We start from the raw sequence: 14267 nt of genomic DNA, 5'->3' as shown, positions 1-14267 counted from the left end.
CCATGCCAAGCCTTCTGAACTTATTGTCAAGCCCTGGTTCTGCAGTCAGCTTCGAATTATGAGGTACCTCAGCGGTACGGTCGCATCTCTACTGGGGATAGCAGACCTTGTGTGGGTATTGTGAGTACAGCCACCAATCCGCCCTCCTCGATAAAGCAGCTGACAGCCCACCCATGCAGCAAGGCAACAGGGTCAGCAGTTGAGCTAATTGAAATGTGTCGGCAATGATGCCCTGATCATAGCATCTTACACACCCCACGACTCCATTATGTTGATGCTCTGCACTCGAAGTACCACTTCAACCGAACATGGCTGCAATCGTCTCAAAGACGAACAATCCTGATGATGAAGCCCTCATGGACAACAAAAGCCAAGCGGAACATACATCGGACCGGGGCCTGATCATTGAGAAAGATGTCGAAGATGCACAGGTCGAGTAAGTCGCCCCCAGAGAAAAGCACCATTTCTGTAAATACTCACTTTCTAACCAATCTAATTCGTTAGCGTTGTCGCCATCCACGGACTTGGCGGTGGAAGGAGAAAAACCTGGACTCTAGAAACCGACGAGAATGATTGTTGGCTTCCAACTGTTTTCCCAGGGCGAGTCATGCTCTATGGCTATGATACTACTATCGACTCGTTCCCTTTCAGGCGACGCGATATTATCAGAGAAGCAAGGCTCCTGCTCCAAAGTCTTCAAAAGCGTCGCAACGAGGAAAAACTATCCAGACGACCAGTCATTTTTGTATCCCACGGTCTAGGTGGACTTATAGTCAAAGCTGTAGGTCGAAAAGCGACGTGAAGATTCGCAAGACTGGCCTTGACGCCGCTGGAAGGTCCAGTGGACTACGCTGATGGCTTCATATATCCCAGGCAATTACTATTGCGTCCAGAGACCCTAAGGTATATGAATATCTGCTTCCCGCTGTGCGCGTGCTCGTCTTCTTCGAATTCCCTCACATGCTGGACAGCATTGGCTTCCTCGAGGTGGATCTGCGAGCACATATGACCGAGGCGCTGGGGATAGTCATGGACAAAGACGCAGAATATCTGCTTGATACGTCTCGCGTTCTAGCTGAGACCATTGAAGAAGTAAACGAAATGTTCCTGCACTCAAACATGACGGTTCAAGCGCGCATTATCGACTACCACAGCCAAGCCACCCTCCCTGGATCCTATTTTCGAGTAAGTCTTCCTGCTTTTGTATATTAGAAGCTTGGTAGGTATGCTTTACTGACTGTAATTATGGAGTTTTAGGGCTTCGGTAAAGTAGTTACCAAGCTGAGGCCAAGTTTCGGCTTTAAGCAGGCAGTCGTCAGGGAACATAGGTCCGTAACACGACTAAATGACCTAGAGGTAACCGAGCTGCAATCAGAAGCAGAGCTTTGGATAAGTACGCTGTTCCGTCAACTATATGCACTCGTGGTTATATTTAACCGCCCTGTTTGAATAGCAAAGGGTCCTTCACCAGACCACGATCAAGCGATACGAGATTTCGTCTCACAAGCCTCTCCGATGTTTCCACCTGCCCCTAGTGCAATCCCAACGGCCCTTATACCAGCTATTCAAAAGCTACTGGAGGCGGATCACAACGTGGTTCTGCATGTACAGACTGCCCCTGGTGATAATTCACCTGTGTTCGAAGGCATATGTTCTTACCTTTTTTCGGAAGAGAAAAACCATGGATTCTTCAACTTCAAGTTCGATGACTCCGATGTGCGCTTTAACTCCATCGACAACATGCTACGCACCATAACCTGTCTGCACATGTACGAGCAGATTACGGATGAATCCACTCGCAGCCTTGCGTCTTACTTGACAAAATTCTCGTCGATCGGTACACGGGACTTGCTACATTATCTTGGGCGAGTCATTCCCGTCGATTTATCAAATCTAAACACCTTCGTCTATGTCATCGATGGTCTCGACAAGTGCGGAGAAGGTGCCTCTGAGTTTGTTGTCTACCTAAACCATCTACTTGGGATCGAAGCCCATCGATTTAAATTCATTATTAGGACGACTTCAGGGGCAAACTATCACCTCCTATCTGAATGTTAGCGACAAGTAACCCTTGCTCTGCCGTTGTTTCCCCTGCTTTGCCTGTCAATATTTTTACTGATCATTGCTTTTGGTAGTTTCTCGGATACCATCCGATTTCTTGGCCACTTTTGTTATGGAGCAGAAAGAAGGCGACATCAAGATCGTAGCCCCTCAGCTATGCACTGGCCGCACAGGATTTAATTCTGAAGCACTTATGGTCCTCGATGAGCTGGAAAATATGTTTGGCGAAGACTTGTGCCTGCTATCGATCTTGCAGAACTGGCTTAACTCGGATTCCCGAACTTTGACTTCAGTGGAAAAAGATCTCATGAAACTGAAGGGCGCGACATCAAGTCAAATATTTGCAGCGTTACTATCCGACATGCCACCGGAACGCCACACTTGGGCTAACACCATCTTGCTTTGGGTTTCTCTGGCCTTCCGCCCTCTCTTGATTGAAGAGCTATGCCTCCTGTCATACCTGATCCGCTTCAAGACCCATAAAGGTGCTAGATACGAAAACTATCAACAAATCCTGGGTTTCTTCAACGGAATACTGAAAAAATACCATGGGGAAGTGCGCTTTGCACATCCTGACATCCACCCATGGCTTGAATCTGACGCGGTAGAATATGGGCCCTACTTGTCTTCAACACAAGCTTGGTGGCAGGAGATCCAACGAGGAGAGGAGGGCCACGCTCAAATCCTCAGGACATGCCTGGAATACCTGATCATGCCATACTTACTCTGTTTCACTGATTGGCCAACTGCTCATCCCTTCCCTTACGCCGCAATGTACTGGCCATCCCACTTCAGAATGTCTGGAAACAGCCCCTCAGCCGCCTCAGCAAAGGCCTTGGCTGTCCCATTCCTGCAAGACCATGCCCTGCGGCTACAGTGGATGGGATACTATTCGTCCCATGCGAATTGTTTGGCTCGTCCGGAACCCGATACTCATGAGCCAGCTGCAATTGCAGCAAACCTTGGGCTGGAAGATCTAGTCGAAAAACTCACTCTTACCGCAGATATCTCTGGCAAACCTACAAGCGAGGCCATCTCTAACATTATGGTAGAGGCGGTTAGGAGTGGTGACATCAACCTGGTACGGAGGTTTCTCCCCACTTCTTCAACACGGTTACGACTCGAAGACCCACGCCTTGAGAGTCTTGTGAGGGCTGCAGTCACCTCTGGTTGCAGCGATATCGTGGACGAGATTGTGAAGCGCATGCCAAGTGCTCGTGTGGAAGGATCACACCTGCCTTCATGGACTTCTGATTTATTTCTCATGGCCGTGTGGACTGATAATGCGGATCTCGCACGATGCCTCCTTGACCTGGGCACAGATCCTTGTGTTATATTCAAAGTTGAAGACGGGGGCTCGAATGGTCCTTTTGGCATTGCAGTAATGCGTAACGCGATCAGTCTCATCAGCCTACTTATTGAAAGAGGTTATGATATCAATCCCGGGAAAGGCATCGAGAAACCGAATTTTCTCGTTACAGTCGCCGTCTGGGGCACCCCAGAGGTAATTCGGCTCCTCTACGCCAAAGGCTTGCATCCAAATGCTGTCAATGACTTGGGTGATACAGTATTTGAAATTGCCGTAAGATGGGGCCGTCACGTCGTTTTGGACACTCTATTAGAGCTCGCTGAGCTCGGGGAATATCTGCGCCACGGTTCTGATCATCCTCTCATCACTACAGCCCGCCGCGGTTACGCCAAGTGCAACGAGATCCTACTGAAGCATGGTGCAGATCCCAACGCGATCGATAAGCGTGGCAATGCTCTCAAGTGTGCAATTCTCTCTGATAACTGGCGAGTCTGTCAACAACTGTTTGAACAACCTAAACTTGATGTCGACCATGGCGGCTCAGATGGCAAAGCTCCTTTACTGGTTGCCATTGGAGTGAAGTGGGAAAAGGAAATTGTCAAAGGCCTGCTCGACCGCGGTGCGAAAATTGAGGCCAGGGAGCCAGGGGATTGGAAACGTACATGCTTACTGCTGGCTTCCGCAAGAGTTTCACCACTGGGCGAGGTCATCAAAATCCTCTTGGAGCACGGTGCGGACATCACCGCTCGGGACTCTGAGGGTTGGACGCCACTCTTTACCGCTGTAATATTTGGGTCCCTCAACGTGATCCAGCAGCTGATTGATGCTGGGTCCGACGTCTCTGCGGTATGCGGACCTGAAAAGCAGAATCTTTTACATGCGGCAGCCTATCGCCCAAAGGTGATACCGGTTTTATTGGCCAAAGGCTTGGATCCCTCCATGAAGGGAATGGCCGAATATTCCCCTCTGGAGATTGCAGCCTCCAGGTCCGCTGAAGGACTCCGGCTGATGCTGAACTGTCCACTAGAAAACAAAACTGCCCTGTCTGTTTCTCTCTGGCGGGCTGTTTTGGATGGCAATGAGGAATCAGTGGAACTTTTACTCGAGGCTGGTGCCGACGTAAACTATACCGACAGTACCCGAACGCCCTTGTTGTGCTATGCAGTGCATAAAGGATACGACGCTATAGTGCAGCTGCTCCTCGAATTTCGAGCCGATGTCAATTCCAGGGACGCCCATGGTGACAACGCATTGCACTATGTCGGACGCTCGACCTCGTTGGCCGTGGTGAAACGTTTGGTTAATGCCGGGGCCAAGTTGGATGCAACAGGCCAAACGGGAATCACTCCGCTGGTCAACGTTATCAGCTCGGGTAACTTGGACATTTTCTACTATTTGCTCTCCAAGAAGGAGACGCGACTCTCGATAAACGTGGTGGGCGAGTACGGAGCGGCTTTGCATCGTGTCTGCCGCTGTAATTTAGGAAACAACCTCGAGCCTATGCGGCTCCTGGTCGACAATGGCGCCGATGTGAACCTGGACTGTGCCGGAAACCTTATAGGCACGCCACTGTTCCAAGCCTGCTTACGAGCCGGAGACAACTACGCTCCCTTGAAGGAAGAAATGGTCACCTACCTGCTTGAGAATAACGCAAAGGTCGACAGCTTGCACAATGACACCTTGCCGATCCACGCTGCCAGCATGTGCTGCAGTGTCAACATTATTAAGATTCTTATAGGCAAGGGTGCAGACCCGGAAGCCATTGATAACCTCCATCGCAAACCCCTTCACCTAGCATGTTATAACTCGCTTGCAGCTGTCGAGGCGCTGATCGCGGCTCTCGAGGAGAGAGGCGCTGATCGCGGCTCTCGAGGAGAGAGGCGCATCTGCTGAATCGTCATCGAACGCGGGGTTGGGTCATGACTTTGGCTTGAAAGACGTGCTTGGAAGGGTTCCGCTGCACTACACTGTCGCTACGGGTGATATTGCTCTCATCACATATGTCCTTGAGCGAAGCCTCGCTGCTGGTCTCACAGTCAACGTGCCGGATAACGATGGCTGGACCCCACTACTGTGGGCTCTACGTGATGCGGATCTATTCGAATGGGGGGATGATGGCCGCGACCGCCGCGTAGACGAGGTGGTCAGGCTGCTACTCGATCGCGGTGCCGACCCGGCGGTCCGTGTCAGCGTCCCCGCCATCATGGATGCGCCAGAAAATGAATGGTTTGCTGTGGATGTCGGCAGATATTACGGTACCTCCTCGGAAGTAATCGGGCTGCTTGAGGAGAGGCTTCCGCAGGTGCGAGACCGATACAAGTCTGCCAAGATTGGTGATCCGTTTTTGCGTCAGTTCTGTGATGGGTGTGATTTGGTAAGGCTTTTTCTTCCCTGTTGTCTCCATCCCCAATCTTTCACTTCCCGTGGCGCAAATACAGAAGTCCAGTACAATCGAGGCCGGCCTCTAGGGTCATCCGAGTTACTGTTTTGCATCAGCTAACAGTCCCATCTCTAACAACAGCAACTGGTTGGCATTTACCACAAGTGTCAGAACTGTCCAGACTATATGATCTGCTTCAAGTGCTACGGCCACTTTGAAAAGTTCCATCCGCCGCACGACTTTGTGCAGGGAGGTACCCACCACGGCGTCGAAGATGAAGAGGTGGAGGCTGCAGGGCCGGTTGCGGGCTCGTCTCCGCGGGAGACAGACAACGGTAAAAATGATGATGATGATGATGATGATGATGATGATGATGATGATGATTTGGATCTGAACAGTGATGTTATCAGTGACGATGATATTAGCTGAGTGGGAGGCGAGTGTTTCTCACTTGTTAGCGGTCAAGTTTTGTGGCTGGAGGCCACGGACGTATGCGAAAGACATTACGATTGCTTGTGTAGAACGCAAAACGGAGTCATTCGAAGGGAGTCCAATACAGCTCGTTCTGGAAAATTGTCCTGCTTACCTCTGCGATACTTGCCCGATGATCAGCTTGTATGAATACTCTTAATCGGGCACATTCTTGTCTAGGTATTCTTTTGTGTGGCTGAAAGCCGGCTTCCTAAAACTGGTACCGCGTTAGTGGCTCCTGGCGGTAACGCAACAAGCTCTTTCACAAGACGGGCGAGGCCATGCAGGATGGCATTATCGAAGAGAAGCGGGATTGCGATTTGCAGCACCAATACTGCGTGTGCAATCCGACTGGGCTTGTCACTAGATCTCCTTAGGCAAAATACTTCCAAGGATAGTACACCCCCGTGCTGACATGTTGCCAGAACAAGGGAATGTGCTTCGTCGCCTACTCCTCTTGAAAACCGTCACTAGAGCTATTCGGATATATTGGAACGTGTTAAGTGTTGAAAAAAAAAATAACGCCCGGTAGTCGGGACACCACCCGGAGTGTCCCCAGTCGATTATTTCCGGTATATTCGCAACCAGGGTCCGGCGACGGGATGGTGTCCACCTGGCGAAGGTTTGCATGCGTAAAGACTGTGGTGATTCACATCGAGCTCACCGAGCTTCCACAATATTTTGGATGTCTGCCTGGGCAGAGAATCTGCGATTATTATTAAGATCTGTCTCGGCTATATGAGGCTAGCAGGTATCCGATTTCAGGCACCTCTAGGCTTTGGCCAAAGGTACCGAGCTGCTCCCAAAGCGAAATTCCCTGTGTTTCTGCAAGGCCAGCCCATCGGTTGCTTAGCTGGTTCATCCTTGACAAAGGCCATGTATATAAACCCTTGCCCGTCATCTTCGGCCCAGCCAAGGACCTCCGGGGTGAGAACCTGCCCTGCAAGTTTCTTGCGTGCCCAGATCTGTGTGTCCATCTCGCCGACAGCGACCTTGGGAGAGAACTTGATGAGAAAGGCCTAGATCTTTGATGACGCCCCCGCGGTTGTTGGTGGTGGTGACTCTGTGACTTTGGGCATCGGAAGAGGTTTGGCTCGAGGTTTTGATGGGTGTACTGATCAAATTGGTTGTGCAAGCATCATTGCTTGTGTTTCTGGTGCTCTCTTTTTTTGGCGGAATTGCTTTGTGTATTGTTTTGGTACGAACGCCTCACGGGATTCATAACAGCTTCAGAGACAGCGGGCTTTTTGTCGACGGTTAGGCCATGGTTGTTGACGTTGCGCGTCTAGTGGGGCCGGCCGGCGAATTGACAGCGCGGTATGTTCGGTTTGCGTGGCTGCATGGCAGCCTAGGTAGGCCCTGATGTCGGGCCGGACGTGGTGCGTTTGGGTCCACCAGTACCACAGCGTCGCTTGGGGATTTGGTGCAAGCTCCCATCTCTTTTGGGATTCGAACCATCCTCTTCACTCCCAGCTATCAACTGAGCTCACTGCTTGCTTGGCTTCAACACATTTCATTCCCACACTCAGCACAGCAACACCAGATTTCTGATGCAATTTCGCTGTGCTCCCTTCTGTTGCTCTCTTCCATAACTCCGAACCTTCAAACTCAACCACCCCCACAGGAAGCGCACTCCGAATCAGCCGCATCACACTACAGCAATGCCCACCATCACCGAACTCGCCCTCCTAACCTTAACCCCCAAACCCACATCCTCCACCGCCGCCAACTTTCTCCAACGCGTCCGAACCGTGACAGAAACCTGGACCCGCCGCCCAGGAACAGTACGCTACCTGCAGTCCATCGACGACCCGCACGCCATCTACCTCGTCGGCCAGTGGGCCACCGTCGCCGAGCACATGGACGGCTTCATCCCTTCGGCGGGCAACCAGGGCCTGCTGCGCGAGGGCGCGGGGCTGTTCGAGCTGGGCGGCTTGTTTCTGCACTTTGACGCCGACGTCTCGCATATGACGCGTGGTGCGGGCAGGGAGGTGGAGATTGTGAGGTATATCGTGCGCGAGGGGATATCGCGGAGGACGGTCGTGGATGAGGCGTGGGGGCGGCTACTCGCGGCGCACGGGAGCGACCGGGTTGGAGGCGGTTGGAGGTTGGATGGGCTAGACGAGAGTGGAGGCTCGGCGGGCGAGTTTGTGGTTTTCCGTGCGGGTGATGCGGATGGCGGTGATGGAGACCGGGGAGGGTTGACGGTGGCGGGATTTGATGCCGACGTACGTGATTGCGTCCTGCGAAGGGAGGTTGTACGGACTGTTGAGATTTACCCTCCCAAGGAGGATTAAGCGAGAGCTTTTGATGGGTTTGTGCATAAGTGCTGGGGAAGAAGATTTGTTCAGTCTTCAAGTGACCCTAAAAGACCCTGAAAAACTGACACTTTAGAGGCACAGGGCGTTGATACAACAGGGTAATAATTCATTAAATGGATATCTACAAAGGATATTACCCCAAAAGAAACCTCCCACCAACACACTCTACAAATGCCGCAAACAGGGCTCAATCCTTTTTTTTTTTAATTCTATGTCCTCCACCACGCTCACCCCCCGTTCTATTCATCCTCAACTGACCCCATATCAGGAGCAGTCTTAGACGAAAACGGTGTGAATGAGGCGCTTCCACGCCGGCATGGCCGCGAGCTCGGCACGGTAGGCGTTAATCTCATCCCACGGCAGCTCACGGCGTCCCGAGTCGACGTCGATCTGGTCCGTCCTGAGCCAGCCCGTACGCTTCCACGCGTAGCCGATGATCCAGAACAGGATGACGATAGGGAGAGCAAGCATGGCGCTGAAGAATCCCTCGGCGTCGGCGAACGTAGGTGCCTCGCCGGGGTCGGGGACAGGCGCAATGGCAGAATAGATCTGTGAGTGGTGATGACGGTTTTGGTTAGCTTTCCGAGTTTTTTTTCTTTGGTTTATTAAGGGACTCCCACGGGACGTGGGGGGAAGAAGAAAAAAATGCTTACCTGAGCTGCAAGGACGAGAATGTTAAGAATCAGTCCGAGGTAAGATCCCCAGACGCCGCCAATGGCCTTGAAGGGGATCTCATCGGTGGTGTGGCCGTTGAGGGCCCAAGCCTTGCGGAAGCGAATGTGCGCGAGGCAGATGGAACCCCAAGTGAAAAGAGCGGCCAGCGAGGACAGGGAGAGAAGCCAGTCGAACACAACCTCGCCTTGCGCGTTAAGGTTGATGTAGGCGAGCAGACCAAAGGCGATGATGATTCCCACAGAGTAAAGGGGACGGCCGGAGCGGTCGATGTAGGAAAAGATCTTGGGGGCGTAGCCCTGTTGAGAGAGGGCGGTGAGGGTACGGGAGCCGCCGTAGACGGCCGACACACCAATGGAAAGAACCGACACGAGAATGGTAATGTTCATGAAGTGATCAAATCCTTTGAGGCCGGCGTACTTGCCCACGAGGACAAAGGGCGAGGCGTGCACGTCGTGGGATGAAGACCCAAGAAGGTTAGGGTCACGAGGGTCGATGAGGAGACCGACGAAGAAGAGACCCAGGACGTAAAAGCTGCGTGGATTTGTTAGCTCAATATTTGTGATCTGGTGCCCCGGATGCGCTGGAAAAGAAATTAGAACATTACTCACAGTGTGATACGCCAGAAGACCTGCTTGATAGCACCAGGCATCTCCTTGACCGGGTTGCGCGCCTCGGCAGCGGCCAAACCAACCAGCTCAGTTCCGCTGAAAGCGAAAGCAGCCGTGACAAACACACTACAGAAGCCACGGAATCCGTTCTGGAATGGGCCAGGGTCAGACCAAAGACGGGCGCCCCAGTACTCGCCGTAGCGACCATCCTTGGGACCACCACCGAGGACGAGAACGAAGGCGATGACGAGGAAGATGCAGGTGGCGAGCAACTTGAAGGCCGATGATGCGAACTCCTCCTCGGCGTAACCAAGCGTACCAAAGATGTTGATGATGAGGATGGCAACCCAGAACACCGTTATCCACACGCCGACGCTGACAGTGTCGTTCCAGTACGAGATGGTGATACCGCAGACTGTCAGTTCCAGAGGCAGAACGACTGCCCACTGGAAAACGTAGTTCCAACCCATGGCGAAACCCCAGGACGGGTCGATGAAGCGAGCAGAGTACGTGTAGAAACCACCAGAGACAGGGTACATAATGGCGAGTTCACCAAGGGCGTAGACGACGTTAAACATCATCACACCGATGATGAGGAAGTTGATGAGGAGAGAACCAGGGCCCTGTTGTGGAAATAAAGGTTGTTAGTTTTTGCGCTAGACGACGATCTACAGGTTTGCGCAACGGTCGCGGGAGTGTCTAGTGCCCCTGGGGGGAAAGAAGAAACTTACACCACTGCGGAGGGCGCCTCCAGAACCGACGAAGAAACCAGCACCGATAGAACCACCTATGCGATTGATCAAAAAGTTAGCAACCTCTCGGGCCGTTAAACGCTAGGATTAGAAAAGCCAGAGGGAAAAGGAAAAAAAAGACCGACTAACCTATGGCAATCATGTGCAGGTGGCGACCCTTCATGGAGCGGTCCAACTCGGCGGTGCCAGTGCCGCTATCCTCCTCACGCCGCTGGAAGGACTTGAGGTTGAGCCCATTACGGGTGTACCAGTCGTCGTCGCGCTTGATCTCATCCTGGATTGTGACCTTTTCCTGGCTGCCGGCCGCATCGGAAGCGACCGGGTGGACGCCGGCGGCGCCCAGTTCCGTCTTGTCCATTCTCTTTGTGCTGTTTGGGTGAAAGTTCTTGTGCTTTATATCTAGGTAAGGTAGGTGTTGATATAACTTGAGGGTAGATCTTTCCTCCTTAAATAAGTTTGTACGTAGTAGAAACCTATGTTGCTAGATAGATAGATGTATTTAAGGTTTTTGCGAAATAATCAGAAAAGGTTTGGGGCCGCGAAGGCTAAAAAGGAGCGGAGGTGGTGCAAATTAAATAAGAGGGGGTCAATAATAATGGTGATATTAATAAGGACCAAGCTTAACCCAGCAGTAGGGCTCCCCTTGAGAAAGAAGTAAGTCGCGCCCGGATTATATGCAATAAGGCACAAAGAGGAAGGAAGGCGTTGGTAGAGAAAGAGGATGAGCAAAAAATGCCTAGTAGGGTAGGAGGGAAAACACGGGGTAGAGTTTCCTTTATGTAATGGATGAACCAAGGTGACGGTTTAACCTGGGGGATCTCTCCAGCTCCCACGCGATAGATAGCAGGCGGCGGGGCAACATGACTTGATGCCTGCTCCAGCCGGAGTGAGGCCGAGGGGGGTTCAAGTCAAGGATTGCTGGTATAGATAGCCGTTTGCTTTACTAGTGGGTAGGTAGATTGTACCCGTTTAGTGTGGTCCAACTGGGCAGGGGTCCACTGCATTGATTTACACTGCCTACCAGGTACTTTGTCCAATTGGCCGCGGCTGATAATCGCGTGATGGATTTCAGGATTGAAACCGTTGGGGCGGATTTTTTAATGCTGGAGAGAGAGAGAGACATTTGGACCGGTATGCAAGGGAGGTAGGCGAGATATTGTTGGTTGGTTGGCTGGTTGGTTTAGTTGGTTTGGAAAAGATAGGGTACCTTGGGTACGTACCTACCTACCTACCTAGATTGTTAGCTCTGCAGACGCTCGGTCAGTCAGTCCTATCCATGTCTGTGGGCGCTAGACGAGTCTGATTTTGACGCAGACTTGAATTGTCATTTGTCGGTCATCGAATAAAAAAAAAGAAGAAAAAAAAAAACGACAAAAAATAGAGTACGTGGTATGTTTTTAGACAGAAGCCGCCGCGCCATTGTATCTAACCTTGTCAAGGTGGTAACGCCGGGCTCTTGCATTAACCTCCCGACGCTACTCTTCGTCGCATCTATTTTCCATTTCATCCTCGACCAACAGGTCGCCATCCAATCCCAAGGCCAGGCCATGTGTCAGAGATGAATAGAAGCAAGCGCCCCAAGGTAGTATCTTTTTCATCTTGGCGCTTTTCCCATCTCATCACCGAGGCATAGGAGATTTGATGGTGGATGCAGGTGGTGCGGCAAGGACGACAGCTGTGCCCCTGTCCCCGCACAATTACGACCTACTATTGTTTTTTTGGGTAAGACGTAACAAGGTAGTACTACGAATATGCAAAATGTACGTCTGTGGCTTTGGCCCTGTTTTTTTTTCGGTGTGCTTACTCTTCCCATTCTGTCCCTTTTATTTTTTTGCCCCCCCTTCGCTTTTGTTTCCCCTCCCATTGTCTCCATTTGGAATTGGTCTAGAAACTCACCGGTGGTAATCATTGGATAGGGGCATAAGAGGGGTTACAGGGGTTTCTTCTTGTCCCGTCTGCCAAGTATGGAAGCTGCTCGCTTGCCTTCTTCCTCCTGGTGAGCCGCAGCTCTTGGCCAGATGGGATCTCTTGGACTTGACCATTTGCCGTCTTGGCTGCACGTGAAGCCTGAAAAAAAGAAGAAAAAAGTTATCTTGTTTCTCCACTGAAAATGTCAAAGCGAACGACAAAGTATCGCGTGCTCAAAACCATGGCTCCAGTATCATCAAACGAGGTGAGTTCTCTCGAAGCGACAAAGGATCTTGAGATTGGATGTGGTATCAAAAAAGAGAGATAAATTAAATTTGCCACGATATTGCGACTCCGTGTTCCGTATCATTTATTTCTCACGAGTCAGCAAGGCCACTTCTCAAGGTGATCCCCCCGCCAAGACCCAGTTTCTTCACCCCGCAAACAATAAATTGCTTAGGAACTCCATACACGCTAAGTCTGAAAAAAAAGAGGTACCCTTGGTTACCCTACCTAAACAAGTTCCAAAATGGTTCATTATCTACCTATTTTCTTCTTCACAGCCCGACCAGCCAGCCATACACTTTATCGCGGCCCGGGAATGTTATCAGCCTGCAGGCATGTTCCCAGATCCCACCGAACGGCTTTCCGGTTCGGCGGGGACTCCCACCCCTTTGCGAGCTGTCTGTTTAAATTTATTTCTCTTTTAGTCGGTGTCACCGTAATTGGTCCATGTTTGTGATGCTAGCAACCCTTATCCAACACTCCACCCTCCCTCCCAAAGGGATTGAATAATGGTCAAGATAGATGAGTAGGTAGATGGCGAACAGATAACAACCAGTCTAAAAATGACGCGTCATTTTTCCGAGGACGCGAAATGTCATCAATTGTGGCCTCTTTATTTTTCGTCTTCCTGTTATTTTTCGTCCTTTTATCCTTGATAAACTCCCCCAAAATCCAGGCAGTTGGGTATTCGTGCACAACACCGGGAGTTACAAAACGTGTAGTGCTTTGTCTCAGCTCACCCAGTTCAAACATTTGCGCCGCTTTGTGGTACGCGACAGTCGCATACATGACGACACTATACACACCCGTTTCGCCGATCTGTTTTTTTTTTTTCTCCCACCGGGGTTTTTCCCCGCCAATATTCTCTTTTTTTTTCGTAAAACACCTAGCCTAGTTGACCTTGCCTTACCTAACTTCGCAGATCCTTTTTGTCTACCCAATTGGCTGCACGCACTTAAACCACCATACCCCCTCAATTTGCAACCAACATCGCGTGTCACATTCGAACATACTGTACAGGAAAACAAGAAAATACGGCTCGGATTCAGCCCGGTATGAGAAAGTACTACTGCACCACACATTCGGCTCATCGCATCTTCGGCTCTTTGGTTTCTTCCTGCCCTTATGTTCTGCACGTTGAAATTGACTGCCGATGTCTATCAATCAATTGGTCAGGTGTTGGTTTTGCGACGGCTTATGCTCAGCCGCCACAGCACGCGCGCCACGCCACCGTTTTGCCAGACGGACGTCATTTGCTTTCTTTTTTTTGTTCTTTCTTGCTTCTTTCTTTTTGTTTTTTTGTTTTTTGCTCTCCCTCCCTCTGTGGCTCGTCTTGGAATTTTGTTCGTCCTCTTGCCCGAACAGGCTCGCCACAACGGTCCGACTGTAACGCATAGTTGGTTCTTCGGGCGGAGTAACTCACCCGTTTAGGAAAGAAGAAGAGTGGATGCCGAAGCTAATTAAACGGCCGGCCTTCCTTTTTTTTTCGTTTCTTGT

General features: G+C 51.0%; 3 protein-coding genes across 3 annotated transcripts; 2 read left to right on the top strand and 1 right to left on the bottom strand.

The window, feature by feature from the left end:
* Positions 1-32: 32 nt before the first annotated feature.
* Positions 33-6179, top strand: PgNI_11875 (uncharacterized protein; the record flags this gene model as incomplete). Its single annotated transcript, XM_031131834.1, has 9 exons — positions 33-120; positions 243-436; positions 505-781; positions 874-1185; positions 1258-1393; positions 1454-2053; positions 2136-5215; positions 5244-5744; positions 5892-6179. Exons 2-9 carry the CDS (start codon positions 309-311, stop codon positions 6177-6179), a joined length of 5322 nt encoding a protein of 1773 aa, XP_030976436.1. The 5' UTR covers positions 33-120; positions 243-308.
* Positions 6180-7682: 1503 nt separating this feature from the next.
* PgNI_11873 (uncharacterized protein) lies at positions 7683-11655 on the bottom strand. Its single transcript, XM_031131832.1, has 6 exons — positions 11599-11655; positions 10707-11520; positions 10557-10612; positions 9826-10448; positions 9196-9748; positions 7683-9091 (listed from the first exon to the last, which is right to left on the bottom strand). The coding sequence occupies exons 2-6, from the start codon at positions 10933-10935 to the stop codon at positions 8819-8821; spliced, it is 1734 nt and encodes a 577-aa protein (XP_030976541.1). The 5' UTR covers positions 10936-11520; positions 11599-11655; the 3' UTR covers positions 7683-8818.
* On the top strand, positions 7883-8518 carry PgNI_11874 (uncharacterized protein; the record flags this gene model as incomplete). The annotated part of the gene is made up of 1 exon (XM_031131833.1): positions 7883-8518. One exon carries the CDS (start codon positions 7883-7885, stop codon positions 8516-8518), a length of 636 nt encoding a protein of 211 aa, XP_030976525.1.
* Positions 11656-14267: the final 2612 nt, after the last annotated feature.

Source organism: Pyricularia grisea (genome assembly GCF_004355905.1).
Source record: "Pyricularia grisea strain NI907 chromosome V map unlocalized Pyricularia_grisea_NI907_Scaffold_10, whole genome shotgun sequence".
Classification (NCBI taxonomy): domain Eukaryota; kingdom Fungi; phylum Ascomycota; class Sordariomycetes; order Magnaporthales; family Pyriculariaceae; genus Pyricularia; species Pyricularia grisea.
The sequence above is the reverse complement of the archived record's forward strand: the minus strand, read 5'-3'. Positions and strand labels throughout refer to the sequence as shown.

What these genes read in the sequence shown, in the direction of transcription:
- PgNI_11873 (XM_031131832.1), bottom strand. Translation starts at nt 10,935, where the DNA reads ATGGACAAGACGGAACTGGGCGCCGCCGGCGTCCACCCGGTCGCTTCC. An exon ending in GTCTTCTGGCGTATCACACT is followed by an intron (nt 9,749 to 9,825) that starts GTGAGTAATGTT and finishes AAATCCACGCAG; the next exon opens with CTTTTACGTCCTGGGTCTCT. An exon ending in TTCTCGTCCTTGCAGCTCAG is followed by an intron (nt 9,092 to 9,195) that starts GTAAGCATTTTT and finishes CACCACTCACAG; the next exon opens with ATCTATTCTGCCATTGCGCC.